This window comes from Cherax quadricarinatus, chromosome 11 (assembly GCF_038502225.1).
Source record: "Cherax quadricarinatus isolate ZL_2023a chromosome 11, ASM3850222v1, whole genome shotgun sequence".
NCBI lineage: Eukaryota > Metazoa > Arthropoda > Malacostraca > Decapoda > Parastacidae > Cherax > Cherax quadricarinatus.
The window spans coordinates 13,172,355-13,200,195 of NC_091302.1; the positions used below are offsets into that span (position 1 = coordinate 13,172,355).

General features: G+C 41.2%; 1 protein-coding gene across 2 annotated transcripts in view; it reads right to left on the bottom strand.

The window, feature by feature from the left end:
* LOC128687702 (neuroligin-4, X-linked) overlaps positions 1–27,841 on the bottom strand; it is a 328,474-nt gene that overhangs the window by 35,393 nt on the left and 265,240 nt on the right. For both annotated transcript variants that reach the window (XM_053775304.2, XM_053775303.2), the window contains 2 exons: positions 23,139–23,339; positions 21,882–22,162 (listed from right to left, as the gene is read on the bottom strand). In XM_053775304.2, coding sequence (XP_053631279.1) covers positions 21,882–22,162; positions 23,139–23,339 — 482 coding nt within the window. The remainder of the gene's footprint in view (positions 1–21,881; positions 22,163–23,138; positions 23,340–27,841) is intronic.

Here is a 27,841-nt window from a genome sequence, read left to right on the forward strand (position 1 = left end):
GGGGATTGAAGGAGTGAAAGAGCAAAGAATTCCCTCCAGGAAACGATAACAGGCCACCGGACAACTGGAAGACTGTAAGGTAAACAACAAAGGGGATACATAAATTGGACCCAGAGATATGAAGGGAAACAAAATGGGAAGAGGAGAGAGACAGAGAGAGGTCACTTATTATTCATGGTCTCCATGAGACTTAAGGGAAAACCTATGACGAAAGAAGATAGTGGGTGGTAAAAGAGATTGAGAGCATCATAACAGTAACAGTGGAGGACATGAACCAACTGACAAATTTTCAGCAACTTGGGCGGTACTCAAAGGAAAATAACTGCACAATCAAATTGACATTCAGGATGGAAAAGGTACAAAACAAGATCCTGCAGGGAAAACCAAAATTAAAGGATTCCCCAAAATACCAGTGAGTGTACCTCGACCAAGAGAGAACACAAAAAGAATGGGAACAACTGATAGGGAAGTGCCTGAAGAAAGTACCTGAGGCAGGAAGGGGAGACAGGGCAGGTATCAACACACAAGGGAGCACAGCCTAAGGGGGATCAATGAACACAACCTCCCACAGAAGCACACAGAGCATCTCCTCAGCTCCTACCACCCCACACCAATCAAACACAACCAACAGCAAGCCCCACACTTAACAACTACAGTCCCCCCCCTCCTTCAGCACTAATATCACCACAATGGCAACCTACCAAAATATCCAGTCCTGTCTTCCACACCCTCAGCCTGCACCAACCCCTCCCACCCCTTAGAATACAGTTACAGAAAGGAAGCTGAAGGTATAGTACACCAATGCAGAATGAATAACAAGCGTGAGAAGTGGCAGGAAAGAATCACTGAGAAATTCCAGGACATCATAGCACTCACAGAGACAAGGATCATAGGGGTGATAAATGCAATCTTCCTATCTGGATAACAGATCCTGAGGAAACACAGGGAACTGAAAAAGAGGAGAGATTGCACTGCTCATTAAAAACCAATGGAGTTTGGAGGAGTTGGAAGGACTAGTTAGAGGTGTAGCAGCTGACTACGTAATAGAAACACTTCAAACTGGGGAGAACAAAGGTGATAATAGTAGTGATATGCAACCCATCACCGAACAGCAGGAGGCCAACGCAAGAATACAATGAGAGTAACAGAGCCATGATAAACACACTACCGGATGTGGCCAGAAGGGCCCAACAACATGAACTGAGCAAAGTTACTCATCAGTGGGGATTTCAACCATAAGGACATGGAGGGCCAAGATGCAGGAGGCAGGGCTGGAAAACCTTATGTACCAACAATTTAGGAACACAACCAGAAAGAGAGGAGATGATCAGTAAAGCTAGATCTTGTATCCACTTTGAACAGTGCAGACATAGGAGATATTACACACGAAAGACCCATAGGAGCTAGCGATCATGTGGTCCTGAGTCTCGAATACATAGGAGAATTAAGAATAGAGAAAGGTGCAGTACGAGAAGGACGGGAGAAGCCAAATTTCCAAAAAAAAAACCACACAGAAATGAGGCAATTCATGTATGAAGTGCAGTAGGTAAGTGAGCTAAAAGGGAAGGCAGTAAATGAAATGATGGAACACGTGACCACAAAATGCAGAGAGGCAGAGAAAAAGTTCGTGCCAAGGCGCAACAGAAACGATGGGAAAGACCAGAGTGAGCCCATGGTTTATCCGGAGGTGTGGTGAGGCTAAAGCCAAGTGTGCTAAATTATAGAAAAATTTTACAAGCAAAGGACTCAGGAAAACAGGGAGTTAAGCTGAAGAGCCATAAATGAATGTACGTGGATAAAGTGAGAAGCCCAGCATCAGCACAGCACAAGAATGACATAACATCAAAAGCCAAATCTGAACCAAAGTTGTTATGCAGCCACATCAGGAGGAAAGCAACAGTCAAGGACCATGCAGTCAGGCTGAGGAAAGAAGGAAGAGAGCTCACAGGGAGCAACCAGGAAGTTTGGGAGGAGCTCAGCTCAGAGTTCAGGAAGGTATTCGCAGTAGAGACAGAGAGGTTTACAGCAGATCGAGGTGGTAAGATGCATCAGTAAGTACCGGACACACTGCACACAACCGATGAGGAGGTGAAGAAACTGCTAGGGAAGCTGGATACCTCGAAGGCGGTGGGCCTAGGTGATATCTCTCCTTGTGCCCTGAGAGAGGAAGCAGATGCACTGTGTATGCCACTAACAACAATATTCAATAAATCTATCGAAACAAGGCAACTGCCTGAGGTGTGGAAGACAGTAAATGTAGTCCCGAATTTTAAGAAAGGAGACAGACAGGCAGTACCAAACTACAGAATAGTGTCGCTGATTTATGTAATATGTAACATCATGGAGAAGATCACGAGAATAGTGCTCGAAGCATCAAGAAGGGAAGGGGCTCATACATAAAAATCAGCAGGGCTTCACTGAGGGGAAATCCTGCATCATAAACCACACGGAGCTCTATGACAAGGTAACAGAAGTAAAATAGGAAAGAGTGGGATGGGTAGACTGCATTTTCTTGGACTGTAAGAAGGCTTTCGACATAGTACCGCACAAGAGGCTGGTTTAAAAGCTAGAGGAGCAGTCAGGAATAGCAAGGACAGTACTCAAGTGGTTCATGGAGTACCTGACAGGAAGGAAACAATGTGTTGTTATATGACGAGGTATCAGGGAAGGAGCATATGACGAGTGGGGTTTCACAAGGGTCAATCCTATGTCTGATGCTGTTCTATATGTGAATGACATGACGGAAGGCATAGATTCAGAGATGTCCCTATTCGCAGACGATGTTAAATTAATGAGGCGAATACAAGCGGACTTAGAACGGGTAAGCCTACAAAGAAATCAGGACAGGCTGCAAGCCTGATCCAACAACTGGCTCTTAGAATTTAACCTCAGCAATAGCAAATTTATGAAAGTTAGGGAAGCACAAAGAAGACTGCAGACGGATTACCGCCTAAGAGGAGGAAGGCTGCAAAACTCAATTAAGGAAGAGGATTTTCGGTGAGCATCCCACCGAGCATATCTCCTGAGGCGCCCATCCACAAAAAATAGCTGTTGCATACGAGCGCCTGGCAAACCTTAGAACAGCGTTTCGATGTATAAGTAAAGAGTCATTCACAACACTGTACACCGTGAACGTCAGGTCCATATTGGAATACGCAGCACCAGTATGGAACCCACACCTGGTTAATCACGTCAGTAAATTAAAGAAATCGTAAAGGTTTGCAACAAAACTAGTCCCGGAGCTACGAGGTATGTCCTACGAGGAGAGGTTAACGAAAATCAACCTGACGACACAGAAGGACAAGGGATTTAGGGAAATACATGAAAACAAAATATAAAATACTGATTGGAACTCACAAGGTGGACAGAGACAGGATGTTTCAGAGATGGGACACAGTAACAAGGGGTCACAGTTGGAAGTTGGAAAGTCAGATGAGTTACAGGGATGTTAGGAAGTATTTCTTCAGTCATAGAATTACCAGGAAGTGGAATAATCTGGAAAGTGATGTAGTGGAGGCAGAATCCATATATAGTTTTAAGAAGAGGTATGATAAAGCTCATGGAGCAGGGAGAGAGTGACCTAGTAGTGATCAGTGAAGAGGCGGGGCCAGGAGCCATGATTCAACCCTAGCAACAACAACTAGGTGAGCATAAATAGGTGAACACACACACACACACACACACACACACACACACACACACACACACACACACACACACACACACACACACACACACACACACACCCACACACACGCACGCACACACACACACACACACACACACACACACACACACACACACACACACACACACACACACACACACACACGCACGCACACGCACACACACACACACACACACACACACACACACACACACACACACACACACACACACACACACACACACACACACACACACACAAGAGATGAGGTGGGGCCAGGAGCTGTGAATCGACCCCTGCAACCACAGCTAGGTGAATACAACTAGGTAAGTACACACACACACAAACACATACTCACACAAACACACAAGACCAGCAAGCATAAGAATTGTTAAAGGGAAAATCAGGAAATTGAATAAGCAAACTTTGTGGAATTTTGTACACAAGATTTGAAAGACCAATATATATATATACATACATATATATATATATATATATATATATATATATATATATATATATATATATATATATATATATATATATATATATATATATATATATATATATATATAAGCAAATCTCTAACAAGACAGTGATAGAGTGAATAATGATGAAAGTTTTTCTTGTTGGGAAACGGCCCATGTGTCAACAAAAAATATATACAAGTGTATACATATCTTGATGTATATGTGAAGTGTGAGCACATGTTTATGTCTTGTGGTGTACTCCTCACGGCTGCCTATTGTATGATAAAAAAAAAGGAAAACCTCAGTATTTAATTAACAATATCATGTCTGGGAAATGAGACAGCAGAGGATATAACAACATGCGGAGGCAATAATGAACAGCTTTAATCCCAGAGCTATAATAAAATAAGAGATTTACCCATTTTCCTTACACGATCCAGGAAGAAAAAGCATGAAGGAAGTCATGAGCTGACGAAGAAGAGGCTCTTAACTTGTAGAGTGAAGCTACAAAACCGGCATCCCCTGCAGCCAGGCTTTAAGATGAGTGACTCCCAACATCACCGGGTACTGCGCCTGTGAGACGAGATTCCCAGCATCCCGTGCCACCAGACTCTGAGGTGAGAGTACCAGCATTCTGTGCTACCAAGGTCTGAGATGAGAGTCCCAGGGTCTTGTGTTACCAGCCTCTGAGATGACAGTCACAGCATCCCATACTATTAGGCTGAGATGAGATTCCCAGCATCCCGTGGTACTAGGCTCTGGGATGAAAGTACTAGCATCCCGTGTTACCAGGGTCTGAGGTAATAGTCCGGTGCAGAGTTTTATATAGCCCATGGTCCAATATAGTGACGCTGGTGTTATACTAATACTCCTTGTACATGATATCACCATCACAGTATCACCAACACTTTCCTTATCACCGTATTACCATCACGATTTCCCCACCATAGTATCACCATAACTATCACCATTACTGTATCACCATTATGGTATCGCCATCCCTGTATCACCATCACTGTTTTACCATTATCTTATTACCATCACTGTATCACATCACAGTAGTAACATACCTATCACCATTACTGCATCACTGTCACGGTATCGCCATCGTTGTATCACCATCACTGTATCACATGACTGTATCACCATCATAAGTGTATCACCGTGACTATATTTCCACGGTGATGGTGACACCATCACGGTGTCACCATCACTGTACACCATCACTGTATCACCATTACTGTATCGCCACAACGGTATCATCACTGTACCACACCAATACCTTCATGCAAATCAGCTTACAATAACTATAAGTCCTGGGAACACCGAAATGCGATATTTTTATCTAATGGAAAACAGAACAGGCTCTCCGCAGCTGCCTCCTTTCTCCCACAAGTCGCAGCTACTCGAATTTCTTATTGCTCATTTGCAATAACTGCGTCCATACTCTAGCTTAACGAGCTTGGGGATATCGACGCTAGAGGGCAGAGATTCTCAAGTTTTTTCTTGTTCAGTTCATGGTAATAAGTGAATACACTGCCGACTGTGTATTAATAACTCATGTGCAATATTCTGAACTGTCGTGCCTCTCCTCGAGGCCTGGTCATAGACCGGGACACCCTCCAGGTAGGTAGACCCCTCTGGTTCCTCCCTCCGGTCTCTGCTTCATATTTTTCATAATTACGTTAATAAACACCTTCAACAAAGGCTAAGGGACTGATTACCTCATCTTCACAACTCATCAGTCTGTGATCTCTGTATTGAATGGATAAAGCCATTGTTTCGCGAAACCTCGCCGTAATAAAGATACTCACGTGTTATATCTGTTTAATCCACTTCAGTACTGTCACACGACCTCAGTATGTTAGAATCTGTATATGTCGTGCCGAATAGGCAAAACTTGCGTTTTTGGCTTAAATAGCAACGCTCTTCTTACCGAATAAGGCAAACTAAAATTTGTGTTTGCAATAATTTTGCAAAAATAATTCTGAACCTAACAAAAAATACATATTTCACTGTATATATTGAATTAAAGTAAACTTATCTAAAATATGTTTTGTTGGATTAGGCTAAATTAAATTGAGCTTGTAAAAATAAGGTTAGGTAAGTTTCCTAAGGTTATTTTGGTACAAAATCATTAATTTTTATATTAACATAAATGGAAAAAATATATCTTTAAATGTCTAAGGACTTAATTTTAAATGAGGTCTTGCTAATTTACCAGCTTTACCTATTCGGCACCACACACACACACACACACACACACACACACACACACACACATATATATATATATATATATATATATATATATATATATATATATATATATATATATATATATATATATATATATATATATATATATATATATATATATATATATATATATATATATATATATATATATATATATATATATATATATATAATCGACGAGCATCACACGTACCCATAATCCAGCATGCCACTAATAACCATCTGTATGCATGGTAGAGAGTGGGAACCAGGATAGGCTATCTTGCATGTACGGGGCAGCAAGGCAGCTTCAGATCCTCACAAGCCTCAGGCTAGTTAACAACATACCAGAATCTGAACTCTACGTGGGTGTCTAAAATCCGTAGTTCATGATAGTTCACATACACTATCTCTTGTCCAACCCACTTACACTAGATGTTTTTAAACCCACTGAACAATGAATACATAATTGTAAATAAGTTTAGTGTTTAAAATAAACGATTATTGTGGCGTAAACTTAATTCCCATTCTCATGATTGCGCCATTGACTACACTGGCGCTGGTATCTTGCACGGCAAGTAACAACAGCATTCCATGAAGAACCTGTGTTTTCAATAACTCAGCTCAGTGTTAAGCATTAGATAATAAGTATGATATATTTTACAAAGGAAATGTAACGGATTATGTGTATACTTGAATACATATTTCTAATATTTGTCCCATAGTGTATATTTCTGGTCTCAGTTCATATACATCGAAGGAAAAAACGACAGGTTATGTAGAATTTATAAGTCTTCAAGTTCTCTAACTGCAAAAAATATTGATATGAAAACGAAAAAAACAATTAATGAAAAAAGACACATAAGTAATGAATAAGTAAGATAATTAAAGATATCAAAGTCAAACAAGTCACAATAAAACAAGTCAATAAAACAAGTCACAAACGAAGTTAATAAAACAAGTCACGATAAATCAAGCAAATAAAACAAGTCACAGTAAATCAAGTCAATAAAACAAGTCAATACAACAGGTCACAGTAAAACAAGTAACAATAAAACAAGTCAAACACTCACAAAGAAGAGGACAGTTACTTCTGGCGTAATGAGATGTTTAAAATTTCCCATCGCAAAACCAGCGTGAAATTCGAGGCTTCATTAAGCATTTATGACTGTTATCCCGTGATAATTAGTTGGTGTGGGTTGTGGCGGCTCTTGTGGGGAATTATTCCTGTGACTGAGGGGAATGATAGAGCGGTACGACCACAGCAGTGTATTGAATGATTTGGTGTTACGTCCGTGGTGGCGATTAGAATGATGAGGTGGAACGACCATAGTAGTGTAATGAATGATGGAGTGTTACAACCGTAGCAGTGAGTAGAATGACGAGGTGGAACGACCACAGCAGTGTAATGAATGATGGAGTGTTACAACCGTAGCAGTGAGTAGAATGACGAGGTGGAACGACCACAGCAGTCTGGAGTTTACCTGGAGTTTACCTGGAGAGAGTTCCGGGGGTCAACGCCCCCGCGGCCCGGTCTGTGACCAGACCTCCTGGTGGATCAGAACCTGATCGACCAGGCTGTTACTGCTGGCTGCACGCAAACCAACGTACGAGCCACAGCCCGGCTGGTCAGGAACCGACTTTAGGTGCTTGTCCAGTGCCAGCTTGAAGACTGCCAGGGGTCTGTTGGTAGTCTATAGAATGATTTGGTGTTGTGACCGTGGTAGCGATTAGAATGATGAAGTGGAACGACCACAGCAGTGTATAGAATGATGGAGTGTTACACCCATAGCAGTGAATAGAATGACGAGGTGGAACGATCACAGAAGTGTATAGAATGATGAGTTGTTACGACCGGGGCAGTGAGTAGAAGGATGCGGTGGGACGACCTCGGCAGCGGAGGAATAAACGGGCACAACAACCACAGCAGCAGAGGAAAGAGGAACGGAACGATCAGAGCAGTAAGTTCGTTAGTAGCAGTGGGTAGAATGATGAAGTGGGATGACCACAACAGTAGGTAGAATGAAGTGGGATGACCACAACAGTGGGTAGAATGATGAAGTTGGATGACCACAACAGTGGGTAGAATGATGAAGTGGGATGACCACAACAGTGGGTAGAATGATGAAGTGGGATGACCACAACAGTGGGTAGAATGATTAGGTGGGATGACCACAACAGTAGGTAGAATGAAGTGGGATGACCACAACAGTGGGTAGAATGATGAAGTGGGATGACTACAACAGTGTGTGGAATGAGGAGGTGGAACGACCACAGCAACAGCTTGAATATTGAGACGGAACGACCACGACAAGAGATGGAATGATGAGAAAGATCGACCACAGCAAAAACTGGAATGATAATACTTAACGACAGCACTAAGTGTGGAATGATGAGTTGATCCGACTACAGCAGGTGGTGGAATGATGAGGCTAAACGACCAAAACGGTGTGTAAAGAATGATGAAGAGGATGTACGACCACAGCAATGAGTGGAAAGATGAGGCGGTACGACCACAACAACGAGTGGAATAAGATTGAACGACCTTAACAATGTGTGGGATGATAGGATGGAAGTAAACCGCAGTGAATGGAATGATTGGAGGGAATGACTACAGCCAGTACTTGGAATGTTTAGGTAGAACGACAACAGTGGATGGAACGGAGGAAGAGCAGCATCAGTGAGTATAATGACGGGAGATAATGAAAACCACAGTGAGTATAATGCCGTGAAATGACATTCACAGCAAGTGAAATAATGGAGGGGTAAAAACCACCAAACCAGTGGGTGGAATGACTAGGCTGGACGACCACAGCAGTGAATAGAATGACGACCACAGCCGTGTGTTGAATGGTCACAACAGCTGGTAGGATGATTTCTCTACACCAGCAGTTAAATCTTACCACAACAGTAGCAGCAGCAGCAGTCTTGCTTCCCCCTCTCACCCACAGCAGAGGAGAGCGAGCTGCTCTCCCAGCGGTCACCAAATCTGCTTGAATAACAAGCAGACACTATGAATGCTGCCTCAGCTTAAATGAAGAGAATTATAATGTACTTTCCGCCGTGGTTGCTTGCTCTCTCATTCATTCATGTGAGTCCGAGTTCCAGCTTCACTGCAACCCTGGCACTGCAACCCTGGCACTGCAACCCTGCCTCACTGCAACCCTGCCTTACTGAACCCTGCCTCACTGCAACCCTGCCTCACTGCAACCCTGGCTTACTGCAACCCTGCCTCACTGCAACTCTGCCTCACTGCAACCCTGGCTTACTGCAACCTTACCTCACTGCAACCCTGCCTCACTGCAACCTTGGCTCACTGCAACCCTGCCTCACTGCAACCCTGCCTCACTGCAACCTTGGCTTACTGCAACCCTGCCTCACTGCAACCTTGGCTCACTGCAACCCTGGCTCACTGCAACCCTGCCTTACTGCAACTCTGCCTCACTGCAACTCTGCCTCACTGCAACTCCGCCTCACTGCAACTCTGCCTCACTGCAACTCTGCCTCACTGCAACTCTGCCTCACTGCAACCCTGGCTCGCTGCAACCCTGCCTCACTGCAACCCTGGCTCACTGCAACCCTGGCTCACTGCAACCTTGGCTCACTGCAACCCTGCCTCACTGCAACCCTGGCTCACTGCAACCTTGGCTCACCGCAACCCTGCCTCACTGCAACCCTGCCTCACTGCAACTCTGCCTCACTGCAACTCTGCCTCACTGCAACCCTGGCTCACTGCAACCTTGGCTCACTGCAACCCTGACTCACTGCAACCCTGGCTCACTGCAACCCTGCCTCACTGCAACCCTGCCTCACTGCAACCCTGCCTCACTGCAACCCTGCCTCACTGCAACCCTGGCTCACTGCAACCCTGGCTCACTGCAACCCTGCCTCACTGCAACTCTGCCTCACTGCAACTCTGCCTCACTGCAACCCTGACTCACTGCAACCCTGCCTCACTGCAACTCTGACTCACTGCAGCCCTGCCTCACTGTAACCCTGGCTTATTGCAACCCTGGCTCACTGCAACCCTGACTCACTGCAACCCTGCCTCACTGCAACTCTGACTCACTGCAACCCTGCCTCACTGCAACTATATCTCACTGCAACCCTGCCTCACTGCAACCCTGGCTCACTGCAACCCTGACTCACTGCAACCCTGCCTCACTGCAACTCTGACTCACTGCAACCCTGCCTCACCGCAACCCTGCAACCCTGCCTCACTGCAACGCTGCAACCCTGCCTCACTGCAACCCTGCCTCACTGCAACTCTGCCACATTGCAACCCTGTTTCACTGCAACCCTGCTTCACTGTATCTCTGCTTCTCTGCAACTCTGCTTCACTGCAACCGTTCTTCACTGCAATCCTGCTTCGCTGCAATCTTGCCTCACTGCAGTTCTGCCTCACTGTAACCCTGCCTCACTGTAACCCTGCCTCACTGCAACTCTGCTTCTCTACAACCTTGTCTCACTCCAGTTCTGCCTCATTGCAGCCCTGCTTCTCTGCAGCCCTGCCTCACTGTAGCCGTGCCTTACTTCAATTCTGCCTCACTGCAACCCTACCTCACTGCAACATTGCATCACTGCAATTCTGCTTCTCTGCAACCCTGCATCAGTGCAACCCTGCTCCACTGCAACCCTGCATCAGCGCAACCCTGCTCCACTGCAACCCTCTATCACTGCAACCCTGCATCAGTGCAACCCTGCTCCACTGCAACCCTGCATCACTGCAATCCTGCTCCTCTGCAACCCTGCATCAGTGCAACCCTGCTTCTCTGCAACCCTGCATCAGTGCAACCCTGCTCCACTGCAACTCTTCATCACTGCAACCCTGCTCCACTGCAACTCTGCATCACTGCAACCCTGCATCAGTGCAACCCTGCTCCACTGCAACCCTGCATCACTGCAATCCTGCTTCTCTGCAACCCTGCATCAGTGCAACCCTGCTCCACTGCAACCCTGCATCAGTGCAACCCTGCTCCACTGCAACTCTGCATCACTGCAACATTGCCTTGCTACGGCCCTACCTCACTGTAGCACTACCTCACTACAATCGTGTCTGGCTTAACGTGTTACCGCTATTCTACAAGAGGTGTGATGTTGTGGCGACACAGAGGAGGAGGAGGAGGAGGAGGAGGAGGAGGAGGAGGAGGAGGAGGAGGAGGAGGAGGAGGAGGAGGAGCGGCTGTGCTGCTTCTCGCTTCTCCAACAACTTCATACTTGACCACTGTTGGTATTCTTATTTCTATTTTTATTTCCATTTTCTATTTTATTCTTAATTCTATCTTTTTTATTTTCTATTTTATTCTTAATTCTATCTTTTTTGTTTTCTATTTTATTCTTAATTCTATCTTTTTTATTTTCTATTTTATTCTTAATTCTATCTTTTTTATTTTCTATTTTATTTTTATTCTTATTTATATTTTTATTTTATTTTCTATTTTTAATTTCCATTTTATTCTTATTCTTATTTATGTTTTTATTTTTTCTATTTTTATTTTCTATTTTATTCTTATTCTTATTTATATTTTTATTTTATTTTATTTTTTATTTTCTATTTTATTCTTGTTCTTATTTCTTTTTTTTATTTTTTCTATTTTTATTTTTTATTTTATTCTTATTCTTATTTCTAGTTTTATTATTATTATTATGAGTAGTAGTAGCAGAAGAGGTAATAGTAGTAGTAGTAGTAGAGGTAATAGTAGTAGTAGTAGTAGTAGAGGTAATAGTAGTAGTAGTAGTAGAGGTAATAGTAGTAGTAGAGGTAATAGTAGTAGTAGTAGTAGAGGTAATAGTAGTAGTAGAGGTAATAGTAGTAGTAGAGGTAATAGTAGTAGTAGTAGTAGAGGTAATAGTAGTAGTAGTAGTAGAGGTAATAGTAGTAGTAGTAGTAGAGGTAATAGTAGTAGTAGTAGTAGAGGTAATAGTAGTAGTAGTAGTAGAGGTAATAGTAGTAGTAGTAGTAGAGGTAATAGTAGTAGTAGCAGTAGAGGTAATAGTAGTAGTAGAGGTAATAGTAGTAGTAGAGGTAATAGTAGTAGTAGTAGTAGAGGTAATAGTAGTAGTAGTAGTAGAGGTAATAGTAGTAGTAGCAGTAGAGGTAATAGTAGTAGTAGTAGTAGTAGAGGTAATAGTAGTAGTAGCAGTAGAGGTAATAGTAGTAGTAGTAGTAGAGGTAATAGTAGTAGTAGTAGTAGTAGAGGTAATAGTAGTAGTAGTAGAAACAACAACAGTAGTAATACCAATAGTAGTAGTAATAGCATCTTAAGCAAGAATAGTGATAGTAGTATAAGTATTAGTAGTAGTAATAATAATAGCAGTAATAATAATAATAGCAGTAATATTGGTAGTCATACTAGTAGTAGCATAAATAATAGTAGTAGTTTCACTTTTACTGTTACTGCTACTAAGTTACTACTTTCATTACTACCACAGCTGGAGTCAGCTCCTGCAAAGGTTCTCCCAGTGATTGTATTTGCTTGTGAACCTTCTCTTCTGCAACATTGCAAGCTCCTGATGATGTGTTGATTTCAACAAGGAAGGCTAGAGCTATCACTCAACTCCCCATTGTTTTTTTTTAATATATATATCTCTTGCCGAATAGGTAAAACGGATCAATTAGCAAGAATTCATTTAAAAATTCTGTCTTTTCTAAATTTTTCTCCAACGCGTTTAAAAATATATTTTTTCATTCATGTTAATTTAAAAATTTATAATTATGAACCAAAAGTTCCTTAGAAAACTTACCTAACCTTATTATAACAAACGCAATTTAATTTAGTATAACTAAATATATTTTAGATAAGTTTACAGTAATCTAATAATAGACAAACACAATGATCGATACCATGCCCAGCCCTTTAGGGTAGGGTAGGTGCCTGAGCCCGAGCCTTTAGCTCATAAGACTGTCATTCCTATTTGCCTCCTTGGGGCGGGGATGGCAGACCAGAGAGGCCTAGCTTGTGGCTAGGCCTGGGGACAGTTGGTCCCAAAGATGAGGAGGTACTTGTGCCTCCTCCCATGGGAGACTTAGGTCTCAGACACTCCCTAAAGAGGGAGCCAAGGCCGGCCCACCACTTGGAAAAGGCCCGGGCCACCACTTGGAAAAGGCCCGGGCCACCACTTGGAAAAGGCCCGGGCAGGGAGAATACCGGCTAATCTTTAATAATAATAATAATAAAGAATGATTTTTGCGAAAGTATTGCATACACAAATTTTCGCTTGCCTTATTCGGCAAGAAAAGCGTTGCTATTTAAGCCAAAATTCCACGATATATATATATATATATATATATATATATATATATATATATATATATATATATATATATATATATATATATATATATATATATGGTTGTATCAGATGCACTAAGTGTCATGACACATTAATTATCTTGTCCCTCAAAGCTGTGTAGACGATAAACTCAAAATAAGTTGTAACGAACGACTCTCAACGAATAAAGAGAAATATTCAACAAGGGCAACGTATTTCTCTCTGTGTAGCATAAAGGTCCACCTTTGGGAAAGTGGCGTTCAGAAGGAGAAGTTACCTTTAGTAAGCTATTTTATATGCCGTGAATATGCGTAAGGAATGTGAATGTCAGCAAAGTAACATTTATGAGGGATTTTACGGAAACTGGTTAGCCTGACTTGGGTTCTGGGGGTAGGAAGACAGCGCCTGCACTCTTAAGGAGAGGTGAAGATGTTGCACATCAGAGGACCATCTGCATTATGATGCCAACACTTCAGGCAACATAGAAATTAAACGAATAACAAGGAATGAGTTTTCTTGCTATTGCTTCGTCCTGGCTCAGTGTGAGACGGCAGCTGCATCAAACAATTATTTTGCAAGTATCGGTAAAATTGCTAGTTTTAATTATGCAAACAAGAAAAATATAAATACGTATTTAAAGAACCTTAGAGGTAAGGTGTAAGACGCGAACCCTCAGGTGATTCACAGACTTCAATGAGCGAATGAAATATACATATTTCACGCTACCATGCTGTAATTTAAGAATCTTTAAGCTCACCCTCATCCCCGCTCTCTGCGATCGCAAATATGCAATTAGAAAATAACACGCGTACAAACACGTAAAGACGAACACAAGCCAACACACAAGCACAAACATACACACTCTGAAATATTTTCTCTCATCGACTGCATCTGGCCTACACACGCTAGCAATCACTAGCTGCACTACTTCTATAGGACTGCCGAGACTTACTTGTTGAAAGCAGACCTCTCTCTAGGGTACTCCACCCCACGCTCGCTCGATGTTCCATCCCAGTTAATTCAATACAGCGGCAGACTTTCCCCTCCCTGGATCCTCCTTCTTTTACCAGAGTTGTTTTTTACTCTCTTCTTCTTCTTTCCTTAACTTTCTCTTGTTATCATCTTCACGCGTTAATGGTTGGTTAGGTTTCTCTTGCTGTTGCTGCTAGCATGAGTTATGTTCATGAAATGTTTTTCCATCATAGTTGCTATCAGGGGCTTGTCTCTCACTTTCCTCACTCACTGTTATTTTCTTCTTCCTCTTCTTCTTCTTCTTCTTCATTCTACTTCTTCTTCTTCTTCATTCTTCTTATCATAATTATTATTTTCTTCTTCTGTTCATTTTTTAATTTCTGCAATTGCTGCTAAATGCATACTTTCATATACGTATTTATGTAACCTAATCTTGCTTGACCTAAGGTAACTTAACGCAACGTAACGTAATCTAATCAAATTTACGCAGCCTTGTTGTGTAACCTGCCTCTTTCTAAGGTAACGTAACCTAATGTAACATAGCCTATTCGAAAATATTATAACAGAATCTCTTGCAATCTACTCTAACGTAACCAAACATTATGTTACGTAACCTAACCTTTCGTAATGCAACCTAATGTAACGTAACACACTCTACCGAATATAACTTAAAATATCTGAAGATTAGAAACAAGGCGTTTGAAAATAAATCAGAATCGTTAAGAAACTTATGATGAATATTGGTTTGTTCCGCCAGAGAACTTTAGGGATAAAATGAGGATATGATGTATATAAAATGAGGATTTTGTATATATATATATATATATATATATATATATATATATATATATATATATATATATATATATATATATATATATATATATATATATATATATATATATATATATATATATATATATATATATATATATATATATATACATTTGTAGTGCCGAATAGGCAGAACTTGCGATCTTGGCTTAAATAACAATGTTCATCTTGCCATATACGACAAGAGAAAATTTGTGTATGCAATAATTTCGCCAAAATCATTCTGAACCTAAGGAAAACAATATATTTCACTGTGTTTCTTTAGTATTAAATTACTGTAAACAAATCTAAAATATATTTAGTTGGGTTAGGCTAAAATAAATTGCTCTTGTTATAATAAGGTTAGGTAAGTTTTCTAAGATTCTTTTGGTGCAAAATTAAAAATTTTTACATTAACATTAATGAAAAAATATATCTTTAAACGTATAAGAGAACATTTTAGAAAGGACTTAATTTTAAATGAGTTCTTACTAATTGACCAGTTTTGCATATTCGGCACGACATATATATATATATATATATATATATATATATATATATATATATATATATATATATATATATATATATATATATATATATATATATATATATATATATATATATATATATAATGAGGATATGGTAAATATTAAATGAGGATATGATGAATATAAAATGAGTATATGTTGTATATAAAATGAGGATATGATGCATTTAAAATGAGAAACCTGAATGACACTATTAGTCAAGTCCTAGCCTGGCCTGGGCGATACTGTCTGATGTATATTTTGAATACGTGTCGAAGCCAGGCAGAGAACGGCTCTGGAAAGTACAACTGCGAGGTAAACCATGATTCTCTGCCGTCTAGAGAGAATTAGCATGCGCGAGATTACATCCAATGAGCAACACTCGTTCCAGGTGGGAGCCAGTTACCCATCACGTATAAAAATATGGTTGGCAGAAGCTCTCTACATTATCTGTCATCTTAAGCTTAGTCTGGGCACATGTGAAAGCTCTGCCAACTCTTTAAAGTTTTTAATATGGTAAATTCATTTTATGTATCTCTTTTCTTAAATTAATCTTTTTTTAATGTTTTTTAGAGGTTTTTAGTAAAGACACACTATTTATAGATGTATAGGGAGATACCACCTCTAATGCTGACCGAGGACCCAGAGCTTCTCCAAGAAAAGAAAAGAAACACATTGAAATTCTGGGAGAATGTAGATGATACTCCCCAATGCTCTTTGAGTTTTACATATATATATATATATATATATTTATATATATATATATATATATATATATATATATATATATATATATATATATACATATATATATATATATATATATATATATGTGTGTGTGTGTGTGTGTGTGTGTGTGTGTGTGTGTGTGTGTGTGTGTGTGTGTGTGTGTGTGTGTGTGCGTGTGTGTGTGTGTGTGTGTGCGAAGAATCCTCCCAGAAGTTTCTACTACCACTCCGTCCAACAGTACCATCTTGGGAGCACCGCTGGGTCACCAGGCCATCGACACAGTCCTGAAGGACAAATTGAATGACCTGATGAGAATGGAGGAGAGAATAAGCAATCTTGATGCCCATGATGCTCTATATCTCCTCACAAGGTGCCTTACTATTCCAAGACTCACTTCCTGAGGTGTGCACCCTCTTTTGACAACCCAACACTCGACGAATATGTCGCACACCTCAGGTCAACCCTTAAGAAGGCACTGAACCTGTCATTAGAGGATCAGCAATGGGATCAGGCAACCCTTCCAGTACGACTGGGAGGTATAGGGGTGCGTAAAGCAACGCATGTTGCTTTACCTGTTTTTCTGTCTTCGTGTTTGGCTTCCAGTGCGTTAGTCAAGAAGATTGTTCCCGAACGCTTGAGAAACGTGGTAGGAGCTCAAGACCCCAGGTTTACTGAAGCAGCGATTCGGTGGGACACCCTTACAGATTCCTCCAGTAGACCAGCTCCTCGCAAAGAACACAAACAGTCCCACTGGGACAAACCGATCATGAAAAAAATCGCCAACACAATGCTCTCCAACGCCTCAGGAAAGGACAAAGCTCGTCTCCTGGCAGTGAAGGCACCACACTCAGGAGATTTCCTGTTAGCTGTTCCCAATTCCTCCGTGGGCACTCGACTAGACCCACAGGCCATTCGGATTGGTGTTGTTAGGTAAGACACATATGCAACAGTTAGGTATCTTTATTTCGAAACGTTTCGCCTACACAGTAGGCTTCTTCTTTAATGTTCATTCTGTCAGACACTGCAACACAAGGGTATCTTGGTACAGACCACTTCGACAACCTCTACTAGTGAGAACGGCTGGGTTTGAGAAGGACCTGCCCTCCCAAAGCAACCTACGTCTCACCTCCTGGCACTATATAAAGGCCCCATTCTGTCACTTCAACTTCATATTGTTTCAGACAACGGAACAATGCTCTTCTCCAGACTGAGGGACTGACCACCTCAAAACTTTAAGGGTGATGGACTGATTACATCGTCTTCTAATATCTTCTGCTTCTATCAACCTTTCTGTACTCGACTGAAGAAGCCTACTGTGTAGGCGAAACGTTTCGAAATAAAGATACCTAACTGTTGCATATGTGTCTTACCTAACAATCTGTCGGTATTTCATACCATTTTAATGTTCATTCTGTCAGACACTGCAACACAAGGGTATCTTGGTACAGACCACTTCGACAACCTCTACTAGTGAGAACGGCTGGGTTTGAGAAGGACCTGCCCTCCCAAAGCAACCTACGTCTCACCTCCTGGCACTATATAAAGGCCCCATTCTGTCACTTCAACTTCATATTGTTTCAGACAACGGAACAATGCTCTTCTCCAGACTGAGGGACTGACCACCTCAAAACTTTAAGGGTGATGGACTGATTACATCGTCTTCTAGTATCTTCTGCTTCTATCAACCTTTCTGTACTCGACTGAAGAAGCCTACTGTGTAGGCGAAACGTTTCGAAATAAAGATACCTAACTGTTGCATATGTGTCTTACCTAACAATCTGTCGGTATTTCATACCATTTTAACGGATTGGTGTTGCTCTTCGCCTAGCCGCCCCCATCCTCACCAAACATAGGTGTATTTGCGGCAGGGCGACAGCTGATCAATTCGGACTTCATGGTCTCGTGTGTCACACAGCAGAAGGGAAGTATGCCAGGCGTGAGGAGGTCAATGACATCATAAAGAGAAGCCTCGCCACAGCCCGTTGCCCAGCTCAGCGGGAGCCCCAAGTGCAGAGGTCTAACGGAAGTCAAAAGCGTCCTGATGGAGCCACTATGCTACCTTGGAAGGATGGAAAGCAGATTGCCACTACACATGTGCCGCCACATTGGCAGACACCTACTTGCCATACTCCGTAGTGGAAGGGGGTGGAGCTGCCAGCCACAGGGAGACCCAGATGATCTGCAAATATGAAGACCTTCCCCCTTGCTATAACTTCATCCCAATAGGGTCGGAGACCCTTGGAGCATGGGGCAAGTGTGCTTTAAAGTTCCTAATAGAGCTGGGTGAAAAGCTCATCATAGAAACCAAGGACCACAGGGCGACCAGCTTCCTCTTTCAGAGACTCAGTGTTGCGATCCAGAGAGGAAATGCCTGCAGCATTCTGGGCACGTGGCCCACCACCGGGGAGCTGGACGAAGTATTCGAGATGTAGCTCTGAGTTACCTATGTTGTTTTACTTTCTATCGTATTTTTGTGAATGTTTTGTCAATGTATTTTGTCTTTAAATAAAATATATATAAAATATAGGGGGTGGTAGGAGAAAATTCTCAAACAGCTTAAGGGAGAACCTTGAGTTTTCCCTGAAGCAAGTTTATTCTTTTCTCTGATGATGAGGGTCCCTATAACAGTTCTAGAGGTGGTACCTCCCTATATTTATATATATATATATATATATATATATATATATATATATATATATATATATATATATATATATATAATATATATATATATATATATATATATATATATATATATATATATATATATATATATATGTATATATATGTATATATATATATATATATATATATATATATATATATATATATATATATATATAATATATATATATATATATATATATATATATATATATATACATATATATATATATATATATATATATATATATATATATATATATATGTATATATATATATATATATATATATATATATATATATATATATATATATATATATATATATATATATATATATATATATATATATATATATTTACATGCTTATAGACAATACATTTACAGAAACAAACATAGCTATATTGGTACAATATATCAAAGACTATGAATCTTCTCCAGCTCTTCCAAAGCCGGACGCGAGCCATGTATGCAGCAAGCATTTCCTCTCTGGATGGACACGCTGAGGCGCCGGAACATGAAAGTAGCCGCCCTCGGGTCCCTGGTGGTGTCTTTGAGTCTGGAGCCCAGTTCTTTAAGGAAACGTGTGGCATTTTTTCCCCATGATCCTAAGATCTCTGATCCCACAGAGACAAATTGATACTGTTGGTTTATGTCTCTGGACTTATCGATCTTGTACTCCTCCCTGTGATCAGCAGCTCCTCTCTGTCGCCCGACACCGTAATGGATGTAGGTGTCAGCCAGCATTGACACGACACACAGGCATAGTTCCATGCTAAGATCTTGCCATTCAACCAAGGATAGATGGTGATCCCGTCGGGGCGGTTTGCGGGTTTCTGAATATTTTTGGCTGCTTGATCGGGGCTCTCTTTCTCTCAGCTGGGCATCCAGCTTTAGCACGGCTTCTCTTTATGATGCCGTTGACTTCATTGTGTTTTGGATGTCAGCCCTTGGTTTTGAAGCAGTTTAGATCATGTAGACCATATCGGTGTCCTTGTCCATCGCCGCAAATACACGTATATTCTGTGTAAATTGGGGCAGCAAGGTGAGAGCCACTGCAATACAGAGGGTCTTAGGGTCGAGGCGTGTTCCCATTTCCGAAATAGGAACTGCTTGGAAGAAGTCCCCAGTGTGATGTGCGTTCACAGTTTGGAGATGAGCAGTCTCCCTGTATAATGTTACAGCCCTAAGCATGTTGGCAAGCACCTTTTCAGCGATGGGGCCAACCCAGCTTGAATTTTTGTAGGCCGGTGCTGCATTAGGTTTTGGTTCTGGAGAAGCGATTCTCCAATTCGGTATTATCACTGGCACAGCTAGGATCCTGTATTCCTGCTGAGTCACTGAGGTTGTCCAGAAAAATTTGTTTTATTAACTTGTTTGATTCTATGAAAGAGGATATGAGAACTGTTAGGGCAATCTGAGAGAATTTGCTTACTCCCAGGCCCCCAAGCCTGACTGGAAGTGAGGCTTGCATCCATTGTCCATCTTCAAAAGAAAGATTCAATACAGGATGGTCTTTAGGAGGAAGTCATATTCCTTGAGTTTTGGACTGCTCAAGGCTGGGAAGCATCTCAGGAAGTAGGTGAGTTTTGGGATGGGCAAGGCACCTGGTGAGTAGACAGAAGGCATCATGTGTATCAGCGTCTTGCATCCTGCCTTCCATCGTCCTGAGGTCTGAGATTTTCTTTTCTAGGATCAGATCAGTGGCACTGGATCCAAGAGGAGCACCAGGAAGGATTCTGTTGGCTCCTCGCAAAGCAACACTAATATACTCAATGATTTATTGATTGGTAGAAACTATTTCGCATTTGGTGGGGTTTAAATATAGGCCCAGGATCTCTCCCATGTTTCCCATGTCTTTAAGCTAAAATGGTCCAAGGTGGACCGTTTTAGCTTAAAGAATTAAGCTAAACAGAATTAAACTAAAATGGTCCAAGGTGGACCATTTTTGCTTAATTCTGTTTAGCTCATCATTGATCAGTTTAAATTTAATAATTTTAATTTGAATTAATGATATACGCATTTTTTCATCATGTTCAGATTGATTTTCACAAATTTATTCCATAAAAATTTTCACCGCTTATTCGGCAAAAAATCACGGCTGCTTTTTTTTTTTTAATAAAAATTCGTTAAGACGGCGAGTTAGTGAGAAACATACGAGTTTAATACATTTCCTCCTTTAGATTTTAAATTTTAATAAATCACAGTTTTTAATTTTCGTCACAAAATTGGTCATCAATCACGTCGTTGACTAATATACTTACATTTTTATGAATGCTAAATAAACTCCAGTATTTAATCTTACTTACCCTTGAAAAAACTTGTCCCATTTATTCTGCTGCTAACGCTGATGTGAGTTTTTTTTTTCCTAAACGCAATAAAAAAGATGAATTAAACACATGTGCAACACCTCGAATATTTATTTTGAAGATGTTTCTTTGATCAGTGACTTTGTATTGAAGTAATAATGCCACTGGTGGGCGAAACGTCTTCAAAATAGAGATACTTAGGTGTTACACTGTCTTACTCTGTTTAGTCGTGTTTTGAAGTCTTCTGGAACTACCACACCGTCCACACTCGGACCAAACATAGAGGTGAACTTGTACTCGGGCAACTTGACGGTGACCAGACGCTGCGCCGACACATTGCGCAGACACGCCATGGTCTCCGGGTGTCGGTCACTGAGGTTGGTGGGAAGGGAGCAGTTGAGGTGCTTGGCCAGACGCGCTGTCACGGAGAGGGCGTCCTGCACTTCAGCCCAGGGACTGAGGGCAGACCCTGACATGAGCACCGCTCGGTGGAACAGTCCTGAAACACAGTGACAGTTATTATTTACAATTTGATTGTAGATCTGACTCTCTGTGTGTCTTTCTCCAGGAACACAAACTCAAACTACTTACACAGTTTCGGGCTCAAGAGATCAGAAGCCAAAAAATCCGAATAATGTAGCTTACGAAGGAAAGCCAGGAGCTACAGCTCGTCCCTTGAAAACGCATCTCATCGACTATAAATCGGTGAGCACATACGGTGCGCGCGTGCGCGCGCATACACACACACACACACACACACACACACACACACACACACACACACACACACACACACACACACACACACACACACACACACACACACACACACACACACACACACACACACACATCTGCACGCGAGGTCAAAACATTGAGATGAGCGCAAACTGACAATGATAACGGCAGCCTCTAAAAAAAATCGACCAGACTTCATGAATTGTCTAATAACTGTAAAAATTAAACCCTACGAAAAGTTAATAGTTAGAGACGGGGAATGAAGGTCAATAAAAAAAAAAGTGACACCTGAAGGATAAGGGATGAGTAAAAAAGTGCTATAAGCCACAGAGAACAATATCCTGGAATGAGTATCTCTGTAAACCTGTCCCATGAAGCACGTATCGAAACAATAGCATCAACAGCACAAGCTAAGATGCCAAGCTTGCTAACGTATGATTGGCCTTCAAGGAAGTTCCTCAACAGACTCGTTGAAAACATTCATTATCTCTTACATGTTTCCCATTCTCGAATATGCAGCGCTGGTAGGGATATATTTTACTCGGTATTCTTACTAGCCACTCGCTTCCCTTACTCACGTAATTAATAATTTCTAATACTCGTATCTACATCGTGGGGGTAGTTTCACAAAGTCGTAGATGTAACAATGTGAAAATCAAAGAACCAGATGCATTCCAAATCTCACTTGCATTACAGTGTGAGTGGTGGAGTGACAACAAACAAGTCCTCTGACTTACCCGGTACAACAACAGGAGAAACGATCAGGTAGTTGATGCAGGCAGCGCCGGAGGAGTGGCCGAAGAGAGTCACTCTAGTAGGGTCGCCACCGAAGTAAGCAATGTTTTCGTTAACCCATGATAGTGCCGCTAGCTGGTCCATCAACCCCTGGTTGCCCACTACTCCTCGCCCACTGCCGTTGGGGCTGGTGTTGAGGAAGCCTGCCAGGGAGAAACACCACATCGCTGTGTAAATCAGAGATGGCGAGCCTGGCGTGCCTGTCGCATGTTCAATTTAGATTAATGCAGCAAATCAATGGCCCGAGGACGGGGCTTACTGGCGACATTTGTGTGGTAGTAGCAATTCATGCATGTTAATTGTGAGAGGTGGTGTGAGCGTGAGCGTTGGGGTGAGTGTGAGTGCGAGTTGGTGGCGGATAAATGTGTGAGTTTGGATGAGAGAGTGTGTGCTTACTCACTTAAATGCGGTTGCAGAGGTAGATCTATAGTTCTCGGCTCCGTCTCTTCTTTGGTCGCTACTAGGTCCATTGTTTTTCGGCTCCAAGAGCCTTATCGTACCTCTACTTAAAACTATGTATGAATCCCATCTTTACTACTTCACTCTCTTCAGATTGTTCTACACTTCCTGTGTATGTGAGGGCCTGTTTTTTTTTGTGTGTGTGTGTGTATGTGCGTGTGTGTCTGTGTGTGTGTGTCTGTGTTTCTGTGTTTGTGTGCAAAGTTCCAGCTCCTGTCCCCAAGATCCCGAATTCCTGTTCTGGCCTCTGAAACAGCCTGTCGCTGTGTATGTTATTAATTCCTTGAGTATTTTGGATGTTTTTTCAAGTCTTCCCTGTTCTGTCATCCTATGTCATCAGATTGAGTTCCATTAGCCACTCCTCAAGGCTCCTGCCCCTTAACTCTGGAACAAGCTTCACTGTGTACTCCTACACTATCTCTAATTTCTCAACATGCTTCCTCAGGTTTGGATGCCATCCTGGTACTGTATACACCAATATGGGCTTGACATATGTTGTATAAAGTGCCCAGAATGATACTTTGTTAAGATTCCTGAAAGCTAATATTAGATTTGCCAGGAGAGTATTGCTTAAAGAGGTTACTCGTTGATGTAAGCCTCTGGCGAGATGCTAGGCACTATGTTCACTCCTAACTGTTTCACTCTGAGGGAAGTCTGTAACCCCTGTCCTTCGAGGCCATACTCCATGTTCGGTCTTTTCTTCCCTTCCCCGATCTTCATGTTAAATTTGCTGAAGTTGAATTCAAGCAAACATTTATTTGATCAATGTTAGGTTGTCAAGATCCATTTGCAGCTTTTCAACATCCTCGTCTGTTTTTATTCTTCTGATCAGTTTTACATCAGCAAACAGGGACACATCTGACTCCATTCCATCTCGAATATCATTCACATAAACCAGAAAAATCACTGACTTTAATACTGATCCTCGTGGTGCCCACTTTTTAGTCTTGCTCATTCTGACTTATCTTCCAGGACAACCACTCTTTGGCTTCTTTCCCAGAGGTACTCTTGGATCTAGAAAAGTATGTTCCCAATTATTTATGTCTGCATTTCATATTTTTACCCCAGTCTTCCTTCTTGCAGTCTACAAAAATGCAATCAATCTAGTCCTCTCTCTTGTCTCACTTACGTTACTTTATTTTAGAATTCAACCAGACTGGTAAGACAAGGTTTACCATTTCCGAACCCGTGTTGGCTATTATTTAAGAACCTCTCCAAATGTTCGGTCGCTCTTCGTCTGATTATCTTTTCCATTACCTTGCACGGTATATATACCATCGAAAATTACCTGTAACTCAGTGCTTCCTGTCTGTCTCCTTTTTTAATTGATGTAATAGGGAGGTGCATAATACAGGTAATACATTCACTGTCTTCCAGATCTCTGGAAATCATCAAATGTTCATTAAATATTTGTAGATCATAGCTAGAAGTTCAGACAGTTATTCTGCTCCGTCTCGCAGAGGGACACCTTGTCTGATTCCACTGCTTGTGATGTTTCCAGTTCCATCTTTTTTTTCTTTACCTCTTCTGTGTTGTGTGTTTGGTGTCCTGTAACCGCTGGTGTATTATTTTTGGCAGGCTTATGATAAGGTTAGGCAAGTTATCTACGGTTCTTTTGGTACAATATTATTAATTTTTACATTAACATAAATGAAAAAAATATATCTTTAAACGTATAAGAGAAAACTTTAGAAAGGACTTAATTTTAAGTGAGTTCTTGCTAATTAACCTATTTTACCTATTCGGCACGACATTATATATATATATATATATATATATATATATATATATATATATATATATATATATATATATATATATATATATATATATATATATATATATATATATATATGTATGAAAGACAAGCCGGGATGAAATCTTCAACCCATGATCATTCACACGTCTTCATGTATCATAAGAAACTATATAATGTTGCAAGAGTAGCAACAGGTGGCGTGAGAGGAAGTTTTCTCAGTGACGCCAACCAATTCTTCTCAGAAATGGTCAAGACACAGACACAGTTGTGTACCTGTCATCTCCCTCGTGTGGGGTTGAGTAGGTGGAGAGGACCTCCGAAATCGGGAATCAGAATAATAGGGAATTTAATAGCCAGCCCTAAGCTACATCTACAAGTCGTCAACAAGTCATGTGACGAAAGAGATTACGTTGCATTAGTGGACAGCACACATATAAAACAATGAAATTATATGTAGACCTTCTAATTAATAAAAGAGTCGAATGCATTCATTTGTCAACTTAAACTACCGTACATCCAGAAAGGTTCTAGGTTCTAGGTAGTGCTCGGAAGAATCTCTTCAAACATTCCTAGATACAGCCTTCCGATATTATCAGTATCAATTATTATGACTGTTCCTTGGTTATTCATGAATCTTCCTCAGTATTCAGATTCTTTATAACCTAATAGCCAGACTATTCATATATTTTCCGATTATCTCTTATCACTCACTAACAGCCTAACCCTTTTGGCTCACGAAATCGTAATGACACGATTGCAAACAAACCATTCCACGGGCGGGGAAAGAACCCGCGATCAGTGAGTCTCAAATCTCCAGACCGTCGCGTTAGCCACTAGACCAGCTAGCCACAATAAGATTCGCCCAACTAGGTATATTTCTACACCATAGGAAGGCTAGTATAGGCACCACTGTGACCACAAATGCAAGTTTTTACAGACGAATCTCCAGCTAGCGTGGCCGTGACGAACTCTAGCTCAAGTCCCCTCAAAGCCGGTAACATGACTCACGAAATCGTAATGACACGATTGCAAACAAACCATACCACGGGCGGGGATAGAACCAGCGATCAGAGAGTCCTAGTTGGGCGAATTTTATTGTGGCTAACTGGTGCAGTGGCTAACGCGACGGTCTGGAGTTTTCAGACTCTGATCACGGGTTCTATTCCCGCTAGTTACAATCACCATGTTGCAATCACTAATTGCAGCAACTTAACCTTATGTACCCGTAACCGTATCATACCTTTAAGCAGCTCTACCTAAATGTTCTTATTAATATTGCTTATATATTCTACGGACGGGTAAGGTGCGTTTCATTGTTAAGATCGCCTTTTTGTGATTGTATCGCATTATGAACGCCACTCGCCCTCTCTTCTCTCATTTCTCTCGTCTGTTTTCTTTCTTCATTTCTGCTGTTGCCTCCTACAAATGCTCACTCTTCAAAGCCCATAAAGCTTTCCTGAAGTTAGTATTTTTATGTAAATGCCTAAGTGAAAAGGTTCTACCGAAATCTCTACTGCAGAACAGGTTGGTCAGGCTAGCTACTACACCTGTCGATCAACTGCACACGTTAGTGTTCACTAAAAATATTGAACTAGTGCGACACGAAAAGAAGATGCTTTTTAGAGAAATGAGGAGAGCCATGAAGGTATTCTTTAACAAGATTCTCCCAAGCTGGCATCACTACCTGCTTGAATATATTTATAGCCAACTTAGAAGAGTAAAGCAGAACACAAAACGCATTAATACTAGGAAATTAAATAATCTTATAGCACAGAATGGCTGGATCACACATGCCAACCCGGAGTTTGTTATCAACTTGTCTGGCAAAGAATTAAGTAGTGACCAACAGGCTGCACTAGGGTTTGGATTAAGCTTCGCCCCAACAACTAAGGACGCTAATTATGTAAACTTAGCAAAGTCGTTGTGCAAGCTGGAAAAACATGGTGATTTGATGCCTAATACATTTAATATATGTAAATGGATGGTATATGAGATTTTACTCCGTCCAGTATTGTCCAATTGCCCACTAAAATTTACCAAAGCAAACAAAGAGCTCAGTAACTATCAGAACTTGCATCTCTAGAGAGGCGATTAATCTAATGTTTGTTATTTTAGAAAAGACTGAGTATTCAAGTAAAATGAACCATTTGCTGAGTGATAATAAAACGTATGAACTGCTCATTAAGAAGCCCATTGACCAGGGCAATAGCCATTTCAATAAACGTCTTAAAACGTTATTGAAGGGAAGGATGAATTAATTAAACATCTGTCAGCCACGTCGGCAACTTTACGGTAACTTTATGGGATAATCAAGACTCATAAACCAGGGAACCCAGTTAGACCTGTTATTAGTTCAGTAGTCTCGGCAGCATATAACCTGTCTAAATGACTTTTAAGTTTCTAACTGTCATGGTCGGGAGGATTTCA